Consider the following 24,849-nt stretch of genomic DNA (forward strand, 5'->3'; position numbering starts at 1 on the left):
AACTCCTCAAATTTGTCTTGAGTGAGCCCTTGAAATTTTTCCTTAGGCTGAGCTATTGGTGCCGGCCACATGCACCAGGGCTGGTGGGTTCAAACCTGGCCCAGACCTGCTAAACAACAATGACAACAACAAATATCTGGGCATTGTGGCCGGCGCCTATAGTCCCAGCTACTTGGGAGGTTGAGGCAAGAGAATTGCTTAAGCTCAAGAGTTTGAGGTTGCTGAGAGCTGTGACGCCACAACACTCTACCAAAGGGCGCAAAGTAAGACTCTGTCAAAAAAAAAAAAAAAAAAAAAAGAAAAGAAATTTTTCTTTAGGCTTAGAGAAGATGTATTGTTTTGCCAAATATCTGTTTTCTTCATTAATTTCACTCATCTCTTTTATAAAAACTCAACAATGAAGCAAACGTTCAAAACCTTATTTATTATTTAAAAATTTATATTTTAAATCAGTATTTTATTTTGAATGCTTCTTTGCATGTCAGTAAAATCTTACCAAATTAAAAATGCTACTTTTTGGAAGATTATTCCCTAATTTAATTTCAGGCAAATTAAGGTCTTTAGATTATTGTGAATCAGTGTTATCATTTATTTTGTGATCATGTCATACATGAATCAAAAGGTTTGGTGCTGGTAAATAAGTCATTTTGTATGTTCATAGTTATACCTAAACCTGATCTTTCTAGGTTGCTCATATTTTGAAATCTGTATACAAGAAATTCCTTCTTTGACCACAATCTGCTATAAACAAAACCTCCAATTTCTGTTGTGTGGTATAACAGAATTTATTTACTACTTTGGTTTTCATAGATAGTATATTTTTCAAAAATGAGATCTACTTCATTCATTCAACAATCTGAGTACCTATCATGAACTAGTCTTTGTACTTGTCACTGGGGTGAGAGCAGAAAGTGTGACTGGTACCCTATGAGTCAGAGAGATTCTGTCCTTGATTTTATATTTGCATCCCTACTAGAGAAGTACTGATTATATATTTGTCAAAGAAAATAATGAGTTTGTTCTCTGCTTGTATGACATTGTTCTGTACTTATTTCTATACTTAGTTTTTTTCTATACTTTCTGTGCTTATGCTTTTCCATCCTTGTAGGGACCATCAAGAATGCTAGAGTTAATACACACTCTTATAAACCTCAGAATAACAGCAATGTGAAATGCATATTGTACTTGGCTAAAAGTTCTCTTGGTCATCTTTATTGTTAGGTCTTTGCATTTTAAATTATTAGTTAAAACTAGTTTCTTGATGTATTTCTGTACAGTAGTGTTTTTCAACCTTGTTTATGTCATGGCACACTTGAACCTATAGTTAAACTTCCATGGCACACTTACATTATGTTGATCAAAAAATGTTAAAAGATGCCGTGCTTTGAATTTCATTTAATTAGTGATTTTTAAAATTTACATGGCACTTGGCTCAGTGCCCATAGCTCAGGGGTCAGGGAGCCAGTCACATACATTGAGGCTGGCAGGTTCGAATCCAGCCTGGGCCTGCTAAACAACAATGACAACTACAACAACAACAGAATAGCTGGGCATTGTGGCAGGCACCGGTAGTCCCAGCTACTTGAGAGGCTGAGGCAGGAAAACCGCTTAAGCCCAAGAGTTTGAGGTTTTTGTGAGCTATGATGTCATAGCACTCTACTGAGGGTGACATAGTGAGACTTTCTCTCAAAAAAAAAAAAAAAATTACATGGCACACCTAAGATTTACTCTCTTGGCATACCACTTGAAAAACCATTGCTGTAGAATGCTTGTATATTGTCAGGTTTCAACTTGGTGAATTGATAAAGATAGAGACAGCCTATACCCTGTCATCCGGGTGATTTCAAAGAGGTCAAGGAGAGGTCAGCGAATCACTGCATGAATTATAGAACCATAGAAGAAACTAATGCTAGTTTAGCTCTGTGAACTCAGGAGCATTGGAAAAGATTGGTGTGATCAGGTAGGCTACAGGATATTTTGATAAACTAGAATCTTAGTCTAAATGTGAGCAAAGCAAAGTTGGGCATAAATCCTAGGAGATGGGAACAGAAGCATTTTTTTTTTCTTGGTAATTATATGTTTTTATCTAGTAGAAATATAGGGATTAATATAGGACCCTTTAAGTAGATTCAATGACTTTACAAATAAAATAATGTGAAAATGTTTTATTGATTCTAAAGATCCATGGCATATGATTTAGTGTTATTTGGCATTTCAGATTATCTTTTATTGTGTGTGCAGTATGGTTTGGTTTTGTCTCACTTTATAATAAATAATTGTTTAGTTGAAGACCTTTCATGAGCAGTTTTTGTATGCCAAGTAACTGTGCTGTGTACTGCAGATTTTACCTGGGAAGATTTAAGATGCTTTCCCTCAGGAAATTTGGGAGAGGAAGGCATGCATTTACTCTTTCTAGAAGCAACTTGGGAAAGAAAGGTGGTTTAGTAGGAGCAGGGCTTTAGCGTTGGAGTCTCAAGTCTCCATGGCCTCAGTATCTGCGTCTATAGAATGAGGTTTACAAGTTTTTCTTTCTGGTGAGACCTAAATTCAGTGGGTGTCTTTTTAAATCATTAGTTCCTCTTTCCCCTTTGAAAGGGGAGGAAATTAGACTTTGTAAAAATAAACCTAAATAGTGCTACTCTCTCCATCACTTTCCCTATTTGTAAAATGTGATAATAATACTATTAATCTCATTGATTTGTTGTGATGATAAATGAGATAATAGACATATATTTAGGAAACACAGAATAAATGTGAATTCCATTTCTCTTCTTTTTATTCTGGCTACTGTGAGTGAGAATTTCCAGTGGAACAAAGGCTGAGGCTTTTATGAAAGCCCCAGTTGTCTTTAGTTAGGTTATGCCCCACAGGAATCACAGCAGGACCGGGAGGCTAGAGCCAGATCCTTGGGGCACACAAGGATAGCTTTTAAATTGTTAAATGACTCCATTTTTGCCAGAAAAACTATATATAAAATAGGCATTCCATTAAGATGGCTCTGCTAATAAAAATCTATGTCTGCCTGTAAAAGCACTTTAATAAAGCTTTGTAAAGTTGCCCAAGCTTCTTAATGTCCAAACCTTTGGCCAAATAAACTTGCTGCTGGGATGTACTTTCTTCCCCTTCAGTCTGTCACAATTTTAAAATAAAGACTAGCACTAGTAATCTGGTTGATTCCCTTTGTGTTTTTTATAGATTAGAAGTTAAAATAGGCTAAGTATGAGCCTTCACATGATGTTTGTATGCAAATAAGAGACTAAGCATGTCATTACAAACTAATTTAGATGTAATAAAATAGTAAGTGGTATAGGATCCCTGAAAATAGTTTTAGATTATAAACTGTTCTTTTTTCTAAGTAGTATGAATTGTTAACAGTGTTCATTAAATATGATCTTGTATGCTTATTCTTTAAATGGTAATAAAATCATGCTGAGCTAGACACAATTATCATTTTCTAGGCAAAAAGTCATGCAAAGCTGAGACTAAGGGAAGTGCGGAGTAAGTTAAAACACAAGGTTTGTTATATTCTTTTTTTTTATTCTATCTTGATTCTTGTATTAGTTTGAAGTTTATACTTTACAATCACATGAGATTTATGTTTTTAATGACTTTTGAAATATGCTTAGCCCTTTGTTTCAGAATGTATTTTTTATGACAAGCCCTCTGGCAGCTACCCGCGATTCTATAAGCATGCACTGAATAATCTCCTTATTGTTTGCATATTTTATCACAGAACTATAGAGATGTTCAAAGATACTTTAACAGGATGTATGTTTTCATAAAGTTGATTGCCTTGATATCACAATTGCAGTTCTTGCTAAAAGCTTGAGAATTTTTAAAAAAAATATCTTCGGTGAAGAATTAAGCCAGGAATACCATCATTTGGTTGTATAGGCTCTTTCCTATAGTAGGTTTTTTAAATTGAAGAATGTTCTTAATTTATAAAAGATTATGCATGAGTATTTATATCGAAAGCTATGAATAATGCAAGCATATGAATATGTGTATATATGTGTGTATGATTTGTTACACATTAAATCTTTTATTTGTTATGCTTTCAATTTTTACCTTTGGAGAAAACATACTCCTTAAAACTTACAGTGCAGTGATGAACAAATTATCCTCACATAAATTTTATTCAAGTTATTAAAAATAGAGATTATTTTGGAAATTATTAGTTGATATTATATTTTAAAAATGCATTGTCTTCTTAATAGATTCTTTAAACTCTTAGCTGAAATGTTATTTTGTTATTTGCATGTATATCAGGTATTTTGTTTATTAATCTAATAATTTTCATAATAAAAGGAGTACTTTATAATAATTGTATTTTTTTTTCTACGTAGGAAAATGAGGAAGATTATGGGACCTGTTCTGGGTCTGTACAATATACACCAGTTTACATGTTACATAATGAAAAGGAAGCAAATGAAAAGTATAAGCTTGCCCCGGTAAGTTTATTTGCCTTTTGAGCCTCCATGTTCTCAAATTACGTAATTCCAGTGAATTCTTTAGGAACAATTTTGGAACCATTAATATTTTATCTTATGATAATAAAATGTGCAGTATTGATCAAAGAGAGGAGTAGATGGAATCTGGGCAGGCTATAAGAAGACTGAGAATCAGTGTTACAGATACCAGTCCCTACCTACATTAACATGTGTCGTCTTAGAGCTTGTAGTCTAGGGAGGGAGAGAGAGTGTTAAACGTGTGATTGTTATGAAATTCAAATAGTTTTATTTTATTTAGAAAAATAAAATATAAAATGAAACTCATACATTAGTATTTGGCCATTAAAATAGTCTACAGAAATTAGAATGAACTACTATATGTCTATAGTTAGATATTTTATTTGCTATAAATATTTAAAGCTTTTGCTTATATGCATATACTATTTAAAATCTTATCCCAGTTGAAAAAGTGTTCAGAATTATAACTATGTGTGTCCCTGATTTTGTATCATAAGTGTGTTTTAACCAAGTGGTAAATTTTTAGCGGGTTTAGAAAACCAGCTTCAGGGGCGGCGCCTGTGGCTCAAGGAGTAGGGTGCCGGTCCCATATGCCAGAGGTGGTGGGTTCAAACCCAGCCCCGGCCAAAAAAAAAAAAGAAAACCAGCTTCAGAAAATAATTTTTGAGTGGATTAGAGTTGTAAAGTTATGGAACTAGAAGCAATGGCAAGCTTCTTCCAAAGTTGATAGGTAGAATGGTCACACCACCTGCCTCAAGTCTCATGACCGGTCAGTTAGTGGCACAGCAGGGCAGACACCATCTCTGGTGCTTAGTTAACTTCCGTGCACAGCCATGCACTGCAGAAATGTTGAGGGTCATGAAGTGCTTCCATTTGTCTCTGTCTCAGTCCGTTTATGCTGCTGTAACAAAATACAAGAGACTGGGTAATTTCTAAAGAACAGGAATTTCTTTCTAACAGTTCTGGAGGGTGGGAAGTCCAAGATAAAGCTGCTGGCATCTGGTGAGGGCCTTCTTACTGTGTCATTTGGTGGTGGAAGGTGAAAGGCAGGAGGAGGCCCAAATGTGCCTTTTCATAAGGGTACCAATCCCCACCCATGATGATGGGGCCCTTCAGTATTTGATCAATACTGCACATTTTATTATCATAAGATAAAATATTAATGGTTCCAAAATTGTTCCTAAAGAATTCACAGAATTACATAAAACAAACAAACAAACAAAAATTCATTTAACCATTTAACACCTACTCTGAGACAGGCACGTTTTTAGGTGCTAGGTATGTATGGAAGGAAAAACACAAAAAGTCTCTGCCTCCTTGGGACTCTTTGTAACTTTTCCATTTTATTAAGCTGAAATTTTCCTATGTTAAAATGTCTTAAATGTAGCATATTAAGAGAGAATGATGATTGTATGACCTAAAATAAGTCCTTCAGTAGAGTAATTGTTCCACGTATGGGAACCTTTTCTGGCTACTACTGTTAACTGAGTAACATTTATTAACTTCTGCACTGATGATGGACTTGCTATCAATTTTCTGGGTTTTCTCCTATCACTAGTATGTTCAATTCCTGTCTATTTTCAAGCTTTAACATCTTAAAAACTTTCATAAAATGTTTACTGACCTCATATTGTTGCCAATAGGGTTATATTTACCACAATGACTAGATTTTTATATGAAAAGAATATGACATCTTCATTACCTAGAGCAGGCGTCCTCAAACTTTTTAAACAGGGGGCCAATTTACTGTCCCTCAGACCGTTGGAGGGCTGGACTATAGTTTAAAAAAAAAAAACTATGAACAAATTCCTATGCACACTGTACATATCTTATTTTGAAGTAAAAAAACAAAACGGGAACAAATACAATTCACAGCGCTTCATGTGGCCCGTGGGCTGCAGTTTGAGGACGCCTGACCCAGAGGATGCTTACTAGGAAAACAAAAACATTTAAATTGAAGAAACACCTTTTCTAAATGTCAGTTTTAAGTTAAAAGAACTATTATCATTTTCTCATATTTTAATTTAATTTATTTATCTTTAATTATAGATTGATAAATTGTAATTATATATAGTATAAATAAATTTATGAGGTACAGCTTGATGTTATGATTATGAGTACTGTGTGGAACAGTTAAATCAAGTTAGTTAACATATCCATTAAAATTTTTTTGTGGTGAGGAAATTTGAAATTTATTCTCTTAGTTGTGAAATGTATAACACTATGTTACTAACTATATTCACACACTGGCGCTAGAAATAAAAAGTATTCTAATTCTTAGATCTTCTCTTCCTTCAACACAGCATAGCATTTTTATGATGTAATTATAAAATGTATTGTTGCAAATTTTTGTTTTTGCTTGTTTTCTATTAATTCCAACAGACAATTTCTTTTTTTAATTTTACATATTTAAGGTATATCAACATGTTGTTTTGATAAACACAATAAAATGATTATTACACTGAAGCAAATTAACATTCATCACAGTTGCCTTTTTTGTGCTTATGGTTAAAGCACTATTTTCACCTACTCTCTTAGCAAATTTTTAGTATACAATACTGGATAATGTATTATCATCCTCACATGGAAATCTACTCTCCTAGCAAATTTCTGTTATACAGTACAGTATCATTAATTATCATCCTCACACAGTACATTCTGATAGAGAAAACTGTATTAGGTTACAGAAAACCTTACAGGGTAAGAGGTTGCATTCATTGTATACTTGCACTGAATCTTCAGGGATGTTATGAATTGTAACATCATTAATTCCATTAGCGGCATTCTTTAGCATTTTATGGTTTTCAGGTGGACATGACAGAAATGATTCTCCAACAAGAATTAAGAGAGGCAAGGCTTATTCTGTTAAGAATTCTAAGGTGATTTTCCTAATTGTTACGTAGAGATTTGTTAAGCCATCATATATAGAATTATGATGCAAATATTGATAATGGTGTCTAAACAACAATCTTGATTTTTGCTTTTCAAGTGAAAAGTATCTGAGTTTCTGGAAATGTACCTGCCCAGTATATGTGTTTCTTTCTATGTGTGTGTCCATTATATAAATAGGTGTATATATCTATGTATTGTACGTATTTTGAACTTTTTTTTTTTTTGGAGGCAGTGTCTCAAGCTGTTACCTTTGGTAGAGTGCTGTGGCATTACAGCTCACAGCAAACTTGGGCTTAAGTGATTCTCTTGCCTCAGCCTATTGAGTAGTTGGGACTACAGGCACCCGCCACAATGCCTGGCTATTTTTTGGTTGCAGTTGCCACTGCTGTTTTAACTGGCCAGGGCCGGGTTCAAACCTGCCAACCTCGGGATATGGGGCCAGCGCCCTACCCACTGAGCCATGGGTGCTGCCCTGTATTTTAAACTTTTTAAGAGTTCATATGCCAGTCATTTGTGATCTAATAATATTTATTATAATTTTTGCAGTTTGATTGTTTGGTTTTAGATGTACCCTGTGTGTGTGTGTGCGTGTGTGTATAAAATAGCTAATTTTTTTGATTTCTTTGGCAGTTTTTTTCCTGCTACCTTTCATCCTTAGTGTTCTTTCCTTAAGGCTCCTAGAATCCATGCTTTCTTACAATACTAATGTTAATTCTTTGAGATGAGAGTTAATATTGCTCTGAAACAATAGCCAGTCTGTGACAACAGCTTGTTTATAAAATTAGAGCATGGTACGTTTAAATTGAAATTGTCATCTAGGCTTGGAATCGATAGCACAGTGGTTATGGCGCCAGCCACATACACCTAAATTGGCGGGTTCAAACCTGGCCCAGGCCAGCTAACCAAAAATAACAATTGCAACAAAAAATAGCTGGACGTTGTGGCGGGTGCCTATTGTCCCAGCTACTTGGAAGGTTGAGGCAAGAGAATCGCTTGAGCCCAAGAGTTTGAGGTTGCTGTTGCTGTGAGTTGTGACGCTACAGCACTCTACCAAGGGCGACATAGTGAACATCTTTCTCAAAAAAAAAGAAAGAAATTGTCATCTAGTTTTTGATTTTAATTATTTAATTTTATACCGTTAATAAACTCATTTAAATGAAATAAGACAATATCAGGGATTATAATGACACAGGTATTTCTTAGGACTATCCAAGTGTGAGAATATGTGTAGACCTCTGATAGGATTAGAACTCCGAAATGTAAAAAGCAGTTGGGTCAGGGAAGAATATCAGTTCCTTTCCCCAGCCCACTCTGTTCCTCTCTTTCCCTCCCCCCGCCCTCCTTCTCTTCTTCCAGGTCTCCCTTTCCCATCTTGCTTCCTTTGTCCTTCCATCCTGTGCCCCTTCCCAGCTCCTCCAGCATCTGGCCTGTTCCCCCTGCATGATTCTTCCTGTATATATATTCTGTAGACTGGCTTTCTCTGCTTCTCTGTGCCCGTCGCACAGACTCTGCAGGCAGGCACTCACCTGAAGCAGACACTAGAAACAGATAATAATTCAGGAATCCAATTGCTTATCGAAAAAATGTAGTAAGTTCACGTGGACCAGCTATTAATCCATGGTTTTATAAATTCTAGCCAGAGAAGCAGAGAGAGGATGCTGGGAGGGCAGTAGGAATGAGTAGGGCGAGGAAGGGAAGCAATTTCAGAAAAGGTTTTAAGGATTATGACAGTATTTCACAAGGTATCTACCTTTTCTAGTTGTGTGAGTCCTCCCTTTCATGGGTTTGCTTTTCAGGGTTTCAGCTATGCACAGTCAACCATGTCCAAAAATATCAAATGAAAAATTCCAGAAATAATCAATTCATAAGCTTTAAATTTTGTGCCATTCTGAGTATTGTTATAATTGTTCTACTTTATTATTAATTATTGCTGTTAATCTTTTACTGTGTCTAATTCACAAATTAAACTTTATCGTAGGTATGTATGTATAGGTTAAAACATAGCATAGACAGAGTTTGGTACTATATGTGGTTTTTTAGTCATCCCCTGAGGGTCTTATAGAGCATAAATCATACTGTACATAGGGTTTGGTATTATCTGTGTTTTAGGCACCCACTTGAGGTTTTGGAATGTATTCCCCACACTATTGTAATGCTATTTGCTAGAAAGTTATCTTTGCAAAAAAAAAAAAAAAAAACCAACCTATATTTTTAACTGTCTAGCGGCTGGACCTTATTACCACAGGTCTGAAGCTTGATAAGTTTAAGGTTAGCCTAACTTATTGGGTTGCTGTTACCTTAATTAATTTGAGCCACTTACACAAACATAAAAGAGTTCAAGTGGAAATATACTTAAGATATACTACTACTTGCACATTGGGCAAGGAAATAAAAAAGATCAGCCATAATCCACTGTCTTTTCTTATAGTCTGATATTACTGAATCTTCCTTAGCTCACTTTTTGGAGATAATCTAGTCCCTTTGATTTAATTGATACATGATCCAATATGTTATAGGAGAGATAGAATGCTGATGTGGGAGCCATGAAAATATTGTTTTATGATGATTACCAACTCCATGAGTTCTCTTACCCCGAATTATCCAAGTATGATAATATTAGCGTATGAGCATATTAATATTTTCAAGTAAATATGTATTTCTAGGAATAGTTAGATGTGGTTAAAGGTAGAATCTGTATATCAGTCAAGTATGTCAGAAACACTAATGTTTATTTATTCATTTATATTACATCTATTTCCAAAAATAATTTGGCATCTTACAAAGAATCATAGAATAAAACATTAAACTTTGTTTAAATTAGATAAGATTTAAGGCAGAGAGACAGTAAGTGTAGTGAAAAGCTGAAGGCCCATTCCCTTGCTTGACAGTCACAATGAGGAGAAGAGCACAACAGCATGGTTCATGATGCACACAGGTTTGGGGTTTTGTTTGTTTTAAGTTGCTCAGGACTTACCCCTCATTCCAGAAAACAGGGTAGATGTTGCAGACCCACAGATGATTTCAGAGTCTTAGGAGCTCATCTTCTGGTGGAGATACATAGTAGAGGCAGGAGAAATTGGGAGACAGAAATTTGCTTTTCTTCATTTTGTCTCTTCTGTGCAGGTTCTATTATTTCAAATGCTTGATCTTATTAGTATCTCTCAAAGACAGCTTAGTTACCTTGCCATTGAAGCTCATTAAAAAAACAAGAAGGCTTCTGGTGAAAATAAAATATACTGTTCTCTTCCTACGTAAGGCTTGTTGAGCTGCAAGAGTAGCATCACTTTCTTGTGTTAGAACTGAACATGGCTGTGCCTCAACAGGACCATGCTCCGGGTATCATCTTATATTTGTTTTTTTCAGTAACCAAATTCTCTTAAAAGATTTGCCATGAATTTAAATACCTACAAGCAAGATACTGCATAAACCTTTGGAATTTTTAATTCAGATAATTTTTGTCTTCTAACTACTATTATACTTTCTAAACCTCAGTTTTTATAGGGTTGAAATCATATAAAACCCTCAGCAAACTTGGGGAAGACAGATACTTTCTTGATAACAGCAAGCCTGTCTGTATGTTTGTGGGTATTGCTTGATTCTTGTAAAATATCTAATAATCCAGAGTGGAAACTGTTATTCCCATCTTTCAGATTTAGAAACGGGAATTTTAAGAAATGTGCCCCAAATCCTACGGTAATAAATAGCATAGTAGAAATTTAAAAGCAGGCAGATTGATTCTAGAACTTAAGTACCTAACCATTGCCATGCCTTTGTGTTGGGTGGAGTAATTGCACAGAAGGGTATGGAGTTTACAGCCAAACAGAACTTAACTAGCATCCTCACTGAGCAAAACAAAACATGGCTAAGTAAGCCTCAATTTCTATATTTGTATAATGGTATAGCAATATGTGTCATCTTTTTGGAATGCAGTGGGCATTATAGATAATATATACAAGTATCTGGTACATGATAGGTACTCAGTAATTGGCAGCTATTCATTTATACATACAGTGTACATATATCTCGAGTTCCAGGTCTTTTACAGTGCTGACACCGTCTGACTTTCTCCTCTCTTGGTAGTCACTTTCCAGAGTCACTACTGATTCTCTAGTTACTAAAGTCGTGAGACCTCTAAAATTATCTGTCTTCATTCTAAGTAGGGATAATTACAGAACCCAGTATATTATTTGAAAAGAAATATGCAGCTTATTGTACCAAGAAATACCTCTTTTATAAGTTTATAAAACCTTGAGAATGTCATTTTATTGGCAGTAAAAAGTAAAGGATATGATCTCGACTCATCCCAGTCCTAGTTTATTCAATTAACCATTTTAGAAGTGAATTTCAGTTATATAAAACCTTCCTATTTTCAGTTTCCAGTTAGATTTGTCAGCAAAAGACTATTTTCATTTGCTTTCAAAAGGTAAAACAATAAAAGATTATGATAATTTGATTCTAAGAATGTATTTTAAAATAAAAACATAAAATTTTGTAATCCGGGTTCTACAGAAAAGAACAGAGTTCTAAATATATCTTGTTTTAAGCCTGTGTGCTTACTTCTGGAAAAGATTACGAATCTGTAGTCTACCTCCAACAAATAGTAATTTTAGCGTGCTGGTCTGCTAATTAGTATGGTCATTTCCCATTTTGTTGATGAGGCTTAAATAAATGTCAAGGGTACAGCCATGAAGATCTCCCAATTAGGCATCACATTTGTAAAACGCAGCCCTTTTCGCTTTTGTGTGAAGATGACAGTTCCAACAGCAGCCTCAGCCTAACAGGACTCCAGGGAAAGGATCCTTCTCTGGTTTTATTGAAAACAGGGCCAGTTGGGTCCCGTGAGAATACTGCCACTGGTCATGGTGCAGAACACTTTTAATCCTGACTACGCACTTACCTTCTTTCATGGTTTTTATTTTAGAATATAATACTGAAGAGTAAGTGAACAATATTTAGATCATTAAGTCTACCATCTGAAAATATGTTTAAAAATAGTTACTTATAAACATTTATTAGCGTTTTCTAGAAATTTCTTTGAATAATACGAAAAATTCATAGATATATGTCTTAAGATGCTGCTCCATTTTAAAAAATATTATTAGCCCTTGTTGGCTCCGTGTAGTAATGTGTATGATTCTGTTGTCTGCAGGAGACACACTGGCACTCTAGCTATTCTGGTGAACAAGCAGGAGAGCTTAGCTGTGTTACAAGTCGACATTAACAGATGGATGGCCCTAAGCAAAGCAGAATCACAGCAGCAAAACCTAGTGAAAGTGGAGGATTGAAGCTTTTTGTTGTTAAGCCCTATTAAAACCTTGGCATACACATTACTTTTAACTATTGCATGTCTGGGACAAATAGCAGTCCACTCAGATTTTCAACCTATCCAATTAATTACTTAAAAGCAGTATGATAATATATAAATGGAAAGTTATTTGTCATTTCTAATGTGATATAAAGCAATGTAGTATGCCTATTGATAAATATACTTGGACTGCATTCAAAACTTTTACCCAGATAGAGTGTTTACTACAGACATATGTTTAATGGACATGATTTCTATTATGAAGACCAAGCACTATTAAACTGAGAGCATTTATTTTCGTTTTTAATATAGTCACATACAGACTAGTAACTTGACATGTAGTTATCTTTGAATGCACAAATAAAGGCTTTTAACCATCGAGTATGAGCCATGTGATTTTCCATTTGTATTTATTATGCAAGGTAATATGCACACTTAAAAAATGAAGCTGCTATCTTTTGAATCTTTTTATGTTTAATAGTTTATGAATCATTCTCATGGATTTGTGGAATATAGCACAACAGCTATGAGTTCATTATATAATTGATGAGTAATATACTTTCATCTTTAAAAATATGCTCAGAAGTTATATATGCTTTGCTGCATGCAGAGACTTTTGTAAGGAAGACATTTCAAAGCCTTGTTTTGGTTGAATAGGGACTTAAGAGAAATCCTAGGGTGTTGGCATCTTTGAAAAAATACTAGACATCAGATAGTTTATGGCTCACAAATAATAAATTTCACATTCATGCTGCAGGTGAAATTAAGTTTCTGTGAAACTTAAAAGTTAACTTAGAATCTCTTATATCACTTAGTTCCTAAACTTAATAAAACATAGGATATCTATATCTGCTAAGTAGGATGTGGTTTATGGTATTGTATTATGACATACTTCCCTTCATAGGAATTCATTGAACTCTGGGAATAAAGTGAATGTAATTAAAGATGGTGTTTCTTGCTCAGGTGACACAGTAGATTTCAGAAAATAGTTATACTTGTTAGGATTTTTGGAAAAATAGTTTCCTTTATTTCTCTGGAAAGAAATGGCATAGTCATTGTTTACAGAGGAAGTAGCTACTCAGTTTTGACCAAGAAAAAAGTGTGACTTAAAAGATGAGAAAAATATTTGTAATGGGGGGAATGTTATTAAAAAATGCTTTATTTTGTAAATTAAATTTTACAAAATAATACAAATAAGTTTAGCCAAATTGTGATAAAACAATATTAGATGCATGTTTTTATTTGTTTAATTTGGCTCAATATTTAAAGCACTATTATTTTCAAGTCAAAATGTTTGATTTAAAGTGGCAAAGTAACCTACTAGAAGGTTTTAGATGATAAAATCCTTTCAAAATCAGTTAAATGAGTATGCCATTTTAACAGATGCTATAAAAATATCACCTAAATGAAAACACATTTAGCAATCTCTAGCCCAGCGGTTCTCAACCTGTGGGTTGCGACCCACAGGAACTGTATTAAAAGCTCGCAGGATTAGAAGGTTGAGAACCACTGCACTATCCCAATATTAAGCCTAATTTATGCTTATGTCAATAATTTATAAAACTGATCTTTTGGGTACACATTGAAAAATATATATGCCATATTATTAATTTTAAAGAAATTTATTTTCTCTTTTGTTTCTCTATTAAAATAATAGTAATTTCCACCATGTCAAATTTAATTATAGTTCAGTGTTTTTTTAAAAAAAAAAAAAAAAAAAAAAATCAGTTGTGGATTACAAGAGTGCCCTCTAGTGGAAGTTATATAGTACTTTCCTTAAAAGAAGATGCTCAGAAACAAAATAGTACTCGTTTAGAAACATGGTAGAGTACACATTGAGATGTTTATATTGTCTTGACGTTATTCAAGAATATTATCCTATGAAATAAATAATTCAAGACCAAATCCTTTCAGTAACTGGCTTAGACTTCATTTTTAAAATGTTTAGCTCTGCTGAACAATACCTAGTATAGTAAAAAGATATAATGGAAGATAATCTTATTTTTGTAAACATGTTCAGTATGGATTTTGAGATATTTTAAACTTGACATACATCTTTATAATACCATAACCTTACTCTTCAAAAATTTTGCCACAAATGACTGTCACTTATTACAAAGTCTTGAAACAAAAACAAAGATGCTCAATTTTTCCATTCAGTAAATCTAATGAATATTACCACTCTAGACTTGATGTCAATAATCACATCACTAATATCTTTCCTGTCTGTTGTCTGCTCTGCTTAACTATGTAGGAGTTTTTCCTGTTACCTTTTTAAATTTGTAAGGGCTTTGATTAAATTAACAAGAATCCTTTATCCCCAAAGTACCCAATTTCTGTGGACAAATTGTTATTTTTACCCAGCTGTCTTAGGATAAAGAAATGGCAATTTTCCTGTGGTTGTATGTATAGAACTATTTTTAAAGTTTGCCAGAGATCGATGTTAGTGTTGATGAAAAGAAAAGCAAGTCCTTATAGGGGCTACTGTTTCTGTCTGCTACTGTCCCTAAAGAGAAAGAAACTGCCAAATATGTCATGGATGTATAGCTACAGGGATATAATGATCTTATTATAAGTTGAGCTGGATTTATATCTACTGCACATTGTTATATTTCCTAATACGTATATAATCCAAAATAGTAGAAGAACACACAAATACCTGGAGTCGGCCTGTGCCTGCACACTGGTTACAAAACAGGACTACTGTATTTGTCAGCCGTCTCAGGACCTTCAAGTTCTTTATGGTTGCTCTAATGTTTGAATGTGATACCAGTTATTTCACAGAAGTCTGTTCCCTTTTTGCCTTTTGTCATTATAAAAGCATCTTTGACATTTGTGATAAATGCTTTTGAAAACTAGCATTATGTAATTCTGAGACCAAAATATAATTGCAGTTTCTGTCAAGCTTCTTGATACATCCAACACACGGGAACGGTTTAGGACTTTATACTTACATAGGTTGTCCCACACATACGTTTGTGCTCATATATTAATGTGGTAAAGCTTAGAAATAAAATGCAGCTGTAATTATCTCACTTTTGGACATTTGAATCCTTAGTTATGTACTTTTTGAAAATATAATTTGTTTAGATGATTGGAAATAATATAGTTCCTTTAATCAATGTTGACTATTTATTTAGAAATAAATAGCTAGAAAAGTCATCTTCAAATACGTTAGTGAAAGGAACTCAAATTCTTTGTTTAAATGAAAATAAAGTTGACTTGTTATGTATTAAAAAACCTTTTTAAATGTTGTAATATTGAAATCCTGTCAACAAAAGAGAAATTGCAAACAGCTTGCCATTTATTGAAGGATTGCTTACTTATTTTGCTTTGAAAATACTATTTAATAGTCTTATGAAACTTCTTGTATTTACACTTATCAATAATTTTCTTAGTTCTGAAAATTTAAGATCTTTGGTAAAATTTACATTTTCAAATATTGAAGACAAAGAATAATGAAACGATGTATTTTTAGGTATTTGTAGTTAATGTAATTACTTGGCATAGGAACAGTCCTTAAGGTTGGCTTAAAAGTATAACAGTTCATCTTCTTAGTAAAGTATCTCAAGAATGGAAGAAAAAGTATCCAAAGTACTCAGACCTACTATGAAACTAATTTATGGCTTTCAGATGAAAGCTATAACCCAGTTATAACCTAAGAATAGGGGGAAGGAGGAGCGGGAGGGGACGGAGAGGGGAAGATGGGCGGAGGGAGGGTAATTGGTGGGATTACTCCTGCGGTGCATCTTACAAGGGTACATGTGAAACTTACTCAATGTAGAATATAAATGTCTTAACACAATAACTAAGAAAATGCCAGGAAGGCTATGTTAACCAGTGTGATGAAAATGTCCCAAACGGTCTATAAAATCAGTGTATGGTGCCCCATGATTGCATTAATGTACACAGCTATGATTTAATAAAATAAATAAATATAAATACAAAAATTAAAAAAAAAGTATAACAGTTCACAACCATATTGCATATAAACACAGGTAAGTAATTTAACCTCCTGTGAGTAATGGCCTTCTTTCCACCTTTTAACAAACTTCAGCAAGAGACAGCCTTTTATTATAGAACAAGTGCCTGGTAGAATGTTGCCACTTGATGGGTTTTTATATACTCACTGGTTAACAATGGAGAAACGAATTCTAAAGTACAGTGTTTCTGGGATGATTTTGATAGGGTACTTTGCCAAACTAAACTTCCTAATTTGTGCTCAGTAAAAGAACTCTGTAAAAGGGTCAGTTCTGACTTCTAATATTCTATCTTTAAAATATAACATGTGGATTTCTTTGGTCAAATTTTAGAATAGACCTCAACTTAATATTAATTAAATAAGCTTCCATTAATGAATTTAGTGTTATAATGTGGACAGAAGAAACACACCACGATGGAGAATTTAATTCAATTCAATAAAAACATCTGAGTATCTACTCTGTGCTTATTTACAGCTTTCAAGGTTATATGCTCCTCTGAACACTTACGATGTGCCAGGCCTTTTGATCTATAATCTTTAAGACCTCTTATCTCCTCTTAGCTCACCAAGGACTGTCATTTACAAATTCAGAAAGACTTTACTTCATTGGCCTTTATCTTCACCCCCCCTTTTTAGTTCCTCACCATCACCCTCATCACTTATTAGAAAGATCTCATGTAAAGATCCCAGGCTCTGTGGTATAACATACCTGGACCAGAACACCAGCTCTGCCACTTGGATGCTATGTAAACTCAAGCAACTTTCCCAGCCTCTCTAAGCCTTCAAATCTATAAAATGATAATATGTTCCCCTTGAAAGAGTTATTGTGGAGATTAGTGTTAGTGTAAAGATAGAATTTGTTCCTCCAACAATCACTAGAAGTCTCATAAATATTAGTAATATTGTTTCTATTCTATCAACTACAACACCATCTTACCACAAACAATTAATGAATGCTACTACGTGTTAGGACTGGAATGAATTAGATGGGTTGATGGGGTTCTTCAGTTCTTGGATGTTCTCTTCTGTTTTTTCGTGTGTGTGTGTGTGTGTTTTCATTTTCTCTGCTCTTTGTGCTTAAATTTGGATAATTTCTATTGACTTACCTTGAAGTTCACTGATTTTTTCCTTAGTCTGCTGATGTACCTATCAAAGAATTTTTCATTTATGTCATATTTTTAAATTTCTATCATTTTCACTTGACTCTTTTTCAAAAAGTGGATTCTATATTTCTCTGCTATCATCCTATTTATCCATCTTGTCCATCTTTTTCTTTTCTATGTTTCATAATTCTTAATCAAATGCTTCCCCTCACACGGAAATAGTTAATTAGTATTTATACCTAGAAGTGGGCAAGGCTGTTTTCTGTAATGCTGTTGGTGTAAGAGATTACTCAATCAGAAGTTAAGTGAATTTTGCTGTGGATTTCATACCTACATTGGGCTGCTGTTACTTTATGCTTAGAGTAGAATACTTGTGTTGGAGGTGTGGGAAGGTTTTCTCCATGTCTCTGCTTCACCTTGAGACAAAAGCAGTCCCTGTACACCTGAGCTATATAGGGATGGTGGTCTCTCTCAGTATTTTTGCTCCTTTACACACTAGTAGTTAACTTGTGTTAGTTATGACCCACTCAAGGAATATAATTTTGATGCTTTTATAAAGTCTTGTTTCCTTAGCCCTTAAACCAAATTCATCAGACTTCACTAAATATATATCTTGCTAATTTTCCAGTTTGCTCCTTTTCCCTAAAAGGAGTATCTTTCTGTTTTCAGTAACCTTTGAAAAATATGTTAATCTCTTGTTTCTTCACCTTGGCATTCCACCTACCTAGAACATTAGGACTTAAGTCATTCTGTAGCTACCACCTGCTTTAAAAATGAGGTTAAAAATTACCATTTTAGAACCAGCCTTTCTCAGGCTAGTTCTCAGACATTTCTTTCTTCTGAGTTAGAGGCTTCACTTCTCTAGTGTAGTCATAATGAAAGAAGCTCTGTTCATGGCATCAGAGCATTTGGGTTAGAGCCGTAGCTCTGACACTTACTGATCACCTCATCTAGGCTGGACATGGTGGCTCACCCTGTAATCCTAGCACTATGGGAGGCCAAGGCAGAAGGAATGCTTGAGGCCAGAAGTTTGAGTCCAGCCAATTAAGAATAGTTCCTCAGCTCTACAAAAAATTCGAAAAAATAGCCAGTTAGTGGTGCATGCCTGTACTACCAGCTACTCAGAGGCTGAGGCAGGATGATCCCTTCCTGAGTTGGAAGTTGCAGTGAGCTACAATTGGGCTACTGCACTCCAGGTTGGGTGACAGAGTAAGATCCTGTCTTCAAAAAAAGAAATTACCTAATCTCACCCAACTCACTTTACTTTGCTAAGCTTTTGATTTTTGTAAAAAGGGAAAATAGTCACCAAAATTTGTGCTGAAGTAGGTATTTAAATGAAATAAAATATAATATCTAAAACATTAAACACACTGATACAAATCAATCCTGCGTAATTCATTTAACTCTTCAGTTACTACCTGTACAGGTTAAAACACATGGTTGGTTTTTTTTTTCCCTACATTTAGTAAGTTTCACATGTACCCTTGTAAGATGCACGGTAGGTGTGGTCCCACCAATTATTCTCCCACCACCCATCCTTCACCTCCTCTCCCCTCCCTTTCCCCTCTCCCCATATTCTTAGGTTATAATTGGGTTATAGCTTTCATATGAAATTAGTTTCATTGTAGGGCTGAGTACATTGGATACCTTTTCTTCCATTCTTGAGATACGTTGCTAAGAAGAGTTAAAGCTGTTTTCAAATTATAACTGCTATGCATTTTTAAAGTATTGTTATAATTCTATGTTATTGTTTAATTTCTTCTTATTTCAGCCAGGTGTTTTTGTCTTGCACTGCAAAATGTGTAAACTTGGAAGTTTGCTGTAGGCTTTAGATAAGCAAGAGACACTCTGGACCTCAGTTGCCTCAACTCTAAAATGAGGGCCAGAGTAGAGATTGTACCTACTTTCAAAAAATTCACTTATTACAAGTATCTTAATTTCATGAAGTCTAAAACATCATTTTTTTTTCATTCAACTACCCTTATCCCTTCTCCCCCATAAAACCATCTAGGAATGTGAACTTACCCATCATTTTGCCTATTAATATTTATCTGCCATCTAATGATTAAAATGGAAACTATAAGATTAACAGGTCCTTGGAACATTAAGTTCTATTGTTTTGTGACGTGGTCCTTCTACCTCTGTAACTTTCTGTGAACGGTTTTTATGTTTTTTTCTTTCATATAAAATACTTTTCATCTTTGCCAGTTTATTTACTTTATTTCATTCAATATCTAGCTGTAGGATCAAAACCCCTAGTAGGGTATCTTCTCTAATGAGCTTCATTCTACCCTGAGAACTTTCATTTTTTATTATTTTAGTATCTTTCCACATTCTTAGCAAGCATCCTTTGTCATGCGAATGTTCACTTTATAAATTTTTATATAAACTATGTAAATTTTTCCATAAAGTATACTAGATGTTCTCTTTGCATTTTCATGGGAGCAAAATTTTATTTTCTAATTATGTGTGTTTAGACCCTAGTAGGAGTCTATTTAAGTACAGCTAGTTCCCCATGTTAATTCATTGTAATTAATTCATTGTATCAAATTAATATAAAACTCTGCTTACTTTGTTTCTTATGATAATATTTTGCATCAAACATTTATATTTTGGGTAATGCTTCCTCCCAAGGGAGTGGCTAATTTATGCAGCCCACACAGAACTAGTAGCATGACCATTTTTAACATCGTAGCTGTGTCAGGTCTGTACACGTCAGAAACTTGTATACCTTCTTATTTGAGCTCAGAATTTACCATTGTTTATAGTATGTAATTACAATTTCATATTATTATTCTGCTGAATGGATCTGCTTTTCCATTGTTAGGAATATTACAGTTTAGGTAATATCACATTAATTCTGACCAGTACTCTGGTCATTTATGTAAATTTTCATCTATGATCAAAAAGTTTCAATTTGATTATATTCATGCAATGAGGAATAAGTTTTATCTATAACTGTTTAATTATATTTAATAGTTTGGCATTTTTCATGCTTTATTTTTTGACTGTCTTGAGAAGAGGGACTTTTTCATTTCTCTTGGTGTGCCTCACAATGTAGAAGATAGCAGGGTGCATGCAATAAATGATTAGCAGATGCTGGAGTGAGGAGACACAAAGCACTGAAGGAGGAGTGGGGTGTGGCTACTACCGTGCTTTCGGGAGTGTACAATATCAGCTTTCACTGGGTTCTCAAGAAGTATTTGTTGATTAAATAGCATTCTGTTGCCCTTCAGTATTTGGTTCTGCAAGGCCAGGGTCTAAACCTTGCCTACCTCTCCAGCAAGTTCTAATCTCTCATACTTTTCCTGCTAGATCTCTGATCTCCCTCATGAATTCAAATTCCCTGACTTTTGCCTTCTTGGTATATGTCTGCCATCTAGTGATCAAAAGAGTAACTGCAAGCTTTAATGGACCCCCTTAAAAAATTCTATGCGTCAACACAAGTTCTATTCCATAGTGCACCAAAAGTTATCTTTCATTCTCTTATGCTTGCCCTGATGTCTCCCCACAGGAACTTTACATATATAGTTACCTCATTTTGTCTTCTACTAACCTTTAGAGCTCAACTCAAGCATTTTTCAGGGAAAGGCTTCCCTTGACCTTCTAAACTAGGTCAACTCCGGAAGTGCTCCCATAGGACAGATTAATTACAATCATAATTGTATGAATATCCGATTTAAGTCATGTCTCATTTATAGAATATAATGTCCATGAGGGCAACGAGCCCTGTTCTTGTTCATAAGTATACCCTAACAAGTGGCCCAATGCCTGGCATATGGAAGGCATTTCTTTAATTTTTGTTGAATGAATGAATATAATTCTCTTTTATGCTTTGTAGACACTAAAAATTCTTATGTTGATCAATTTTTAAAGTACTTTATTCTTGGTGTAGTATATTTTCTTATTAGTTGATTAATTCATTTAGTAAGTACTCCATAGAAATTACCTGCTGTGTCTGTAGATATTCATTTATTCAGAAAACATTTCTTCCTACTCTGAAGAATAATTTTATATTAAAGAGTGAAATTATTACTCTTATGTGTTATTTAGCTCATTAATTAGAGAACTCGTAAGCTGGTACAAAGGACAATACAAAGAACAGAAACATGGACAATCAGCAATACTGAAATGTATGTGCCGACTGATTCAAAACCATCAGTATCAATCAACATCCACACTGTAGTAATCTCCCCTGGACAAAATTTACTTGCATATTTACAGACACAAGAACAAAAGCCAGGCACAGAGGCTACAGCTATAATCGCAGCACTTTCTGAGGCCAAGGTGGGAGGATCACTTGAGCCTCAGGAGTTTGAGACCAGCCCAGGCAACATAGAAAGACAACCTCTCTACAAAACATAAATTAAAAAAAAAAAATTAGGCAGGTGTGGTGGTGCATAGCTGGAATCCCAGCTATTGGGAGCCTAAAGCAGGAGAATCGCCATAGCCCAGGAATTTGAGGTTGCAGTGGTCTGTGATCATGTCATTGTACTGTAGTCTGGGTGACAGAGTGAGAAGGCATCTCTTTAAAAAAAGCATTTGCATTACCATTAGTCTTCTAAAAATTAACTTCTGTTTGTAGAGAGCTGTAAGATTGAGACCATGAGTAATGTAGACCTGTATAGTGTCAGAAAATCTGGAAAAGAACCATAGACAATACCCAACATTTCTTGGAAAGGACAGCCATAATGTTTTGCCCATTTCAAAGTCTTCTACAATTTTCTCAACTGTATTTCCCACCTGTGAGCTTAGTAAATCTCAAAGATTATTTCTGTTCACAATAGGAAGGCTGTTCTCATTAGATGTAGCCTGATTATTTATGTTGGGACAATAAGAAAGCCAGTTAACAATTTAAAACTCCTGGAGTTTGCCGTATAAATCTAGAGCCATGTGGTATTGACTAGCTAAGGCCAGAGAATTCACTTCTGAACTCTAGGATTAGGCTTATAAAATTCTCTGTTATTTGCTATTGTTAGGCTAAGAAACTAAGCCCCCAAATTTTTCACAATATTTTTACCTGGAATGCGTATAAATTAGGGTGAGTTTCTTTGAGGTTCTCCAAATTTGCTGAAGTTCCTAGCCTTCTAGGGAAGGGCATTGTTTTCTGTAAGGTTGGACTCTGTCAGGGAGGCACCACAAGATTTTCTTAGGAAGGTTTTGTAGGCATTAGACTTCATAAAATATAGCCAACCTTTGACCATAATAGGTGGCTTGTCATAACTGCCACTTCAGATAATGCCCTGGTTGTACAGTTTTTCCAAATTATATTCTGGAAATGTAGTTAGAGATAATAAAAGATGCAGAGCACTAAAGAGTCAGATCATCCCCGGTATCTTCTAAAACAATATTCATAATTCCCCTGATTGGACACCTCACAGTAATTTTGCACCTTTCAAAGTCTCTTACAGTTTTCTTGGAACTAGTATGTACTACACAAAATGCTAGGTTCTGGGGGTATGCAGATTAATCAGCAAGGTGTATGCCCCTTGGAGCCTACTGTTTAGTGGGAAAGAGAGAGAGTGAGTTTAACCATGATCCCAGGTACAGTATGATAAGTCCCATGCCTAATATACATAAAGTTGCTCTAGGAACACACAGGGAACATTCAAATTATTGGTTTTGGTAGCAATAGTGGAATATAAATAAAGTCTGGGTAATATAAAATATTAAAGAATTATTAATTTACTAGCTATGATAATTTTGGTTATACTAAATGTCTGTGAAAAATACATGGTGAGGTACTTACAAGTGAAAAGATAAATTGTCTGGGACTTGCTTCAAAAACTTGCTGTTCAAAGTGTGACCCCAAGATCCAGCAGCATTGACCTCACCTAAGAGCTTATTAGAAATGCAGAAAGTCAGGCCACAGAAGTGCTATCTGCGGTCAGACAATTAATTTTGCGAACTCATGCTAGGAAAAGTACTGCATATCTCACTGCTGAACATCACTATGGTCACCTTCAAAGTGCTCCCCTTGAGAAGCTATGCACCAATGCCAGTTCTACTCCACCCTTCAAAGTACTTTTTCTAGGACGAGTTCACAAACTTAATTGTCAGTCCTCGGAAGATGACAGCTCTGATGGGCATTCAAGAAAACAGTTTCAAAAATTTTTCCCAGGAGGGAAAGGTGACCATAGGAGGTACATAGCATTTTCTCCAGGATGAGTTCACGAACTTAATTGTTTGCCCTTATAGAACCAGAATGTACATTTTTACATTTTTATAAATCTCCAAGAGATTTATGGCACATTAAGGTTGGAGGTTTTAGAAACACTGCTTTAAAATATTTGGAGTGAAGGATATTGTTCATGGAGAATAAAGGAAACAAAATTGGAAAATATTCATTATTGATATTATTGAAAATATTATTGATTATTGAAACTGTATGAATGTGCATTGGAATATTATTGACTCTAAGTCAAATATTTATAAATCAGGGCCTGGAAACTCATGTGACTCTGTGTATATGTATATTTGCATTCAATCAAGTGATTTATGTTTTATTTATCAGTGTGAGGAGCTCGTGAGTGTTGAGGTAAATATTACCTAATTCTCTCTCTTTTTTTCTGCCGCAATTTAAGTTGTTGGGTAATATTCAAAAACCCTGAATGCATATTTATGTTTAAAATATTTATTATTGAATCACATTGTCCTTTTAAAATTTATGAAAGATTTATTTTAAACTGCTAATGCCAATTTATTCTCAATTTTTCTTTCTAGGCCCGCTTAAAAAGACCTCTTAAGAGCCTCGATGGTGCTCTGAATAATGATGATGATGATGACAATGAAAGAGCAAGCAAGTGAGTAATGCGTGTTGGTATCCTGTTAAGTGGTGTGGCTTATGACGGAAGTTTTAGGTTAGAAGGAATGTTTCAAAGAGTGTGCACCCCTAGAACTCAGATTTTGCTCCCTTACAATGTTCTGTTCTTCACCAAAAGGAACCTTGAAGTGTTGTGGGGGATATCTTGAGACAGGAAAGCAAGACATGAACCTGAAATATCTTGTTCTTAGAATGCAATAATGTCTACAGAAATATCTTGGATGGGGTTGAAGGGGAAATAGAAGCCCACCGAAGTTAGGCTCTTGCCCTCGTGC

The 24,849-nt window shown here is 34.7% G+C and overlaps 1 protein-coding gene across 2 annotated transcripts in view; it reads left to right on the forward strand.

Moving 5' to 3' along the window:
- The window catches only part of DENND1B (DENN domain containing 1B), a 287,318-nt gene that overhangs the window by 255,303 nt on the left and 7,166 nt on the right, over positions 1 to 24,849 (forward strand). For both annotated transcript variants that reach the window (XM_053606348.1, XM_053606349.1), the window contains 3 exons: positions 3,459 to 3,515; positions 4,347 to 4,451; positions 24,475 to 24,554. In XM_053606348.1, the coding sequence (XP_053462323.1) occupies positions 3,459 to 3,515; positions 4,347 to 4,451; positions 24,475 to 24,554 (242 nt within the window). The remainder of the gene's footprint in view (positions 1 to 3,458; positions 3,516 to 4,346; positions 4,452 to 24,474; positions 24,555 to 24,849) is intronic.

The sequence above is a fragment of the Nycticebus coucang genome, chromosome 10, assembly GCF_027406575.1.
Source record: "Nycticebus coucang isolate mNycCou1 chromosome 10, mNycCou1.pri, whole genome shotgun sequence".
NCBI lineage: Eukaryota > Metazoa > Chordata > Mammalia > Primates > Lorisidae > Nycticebus > Nycticebus coucang.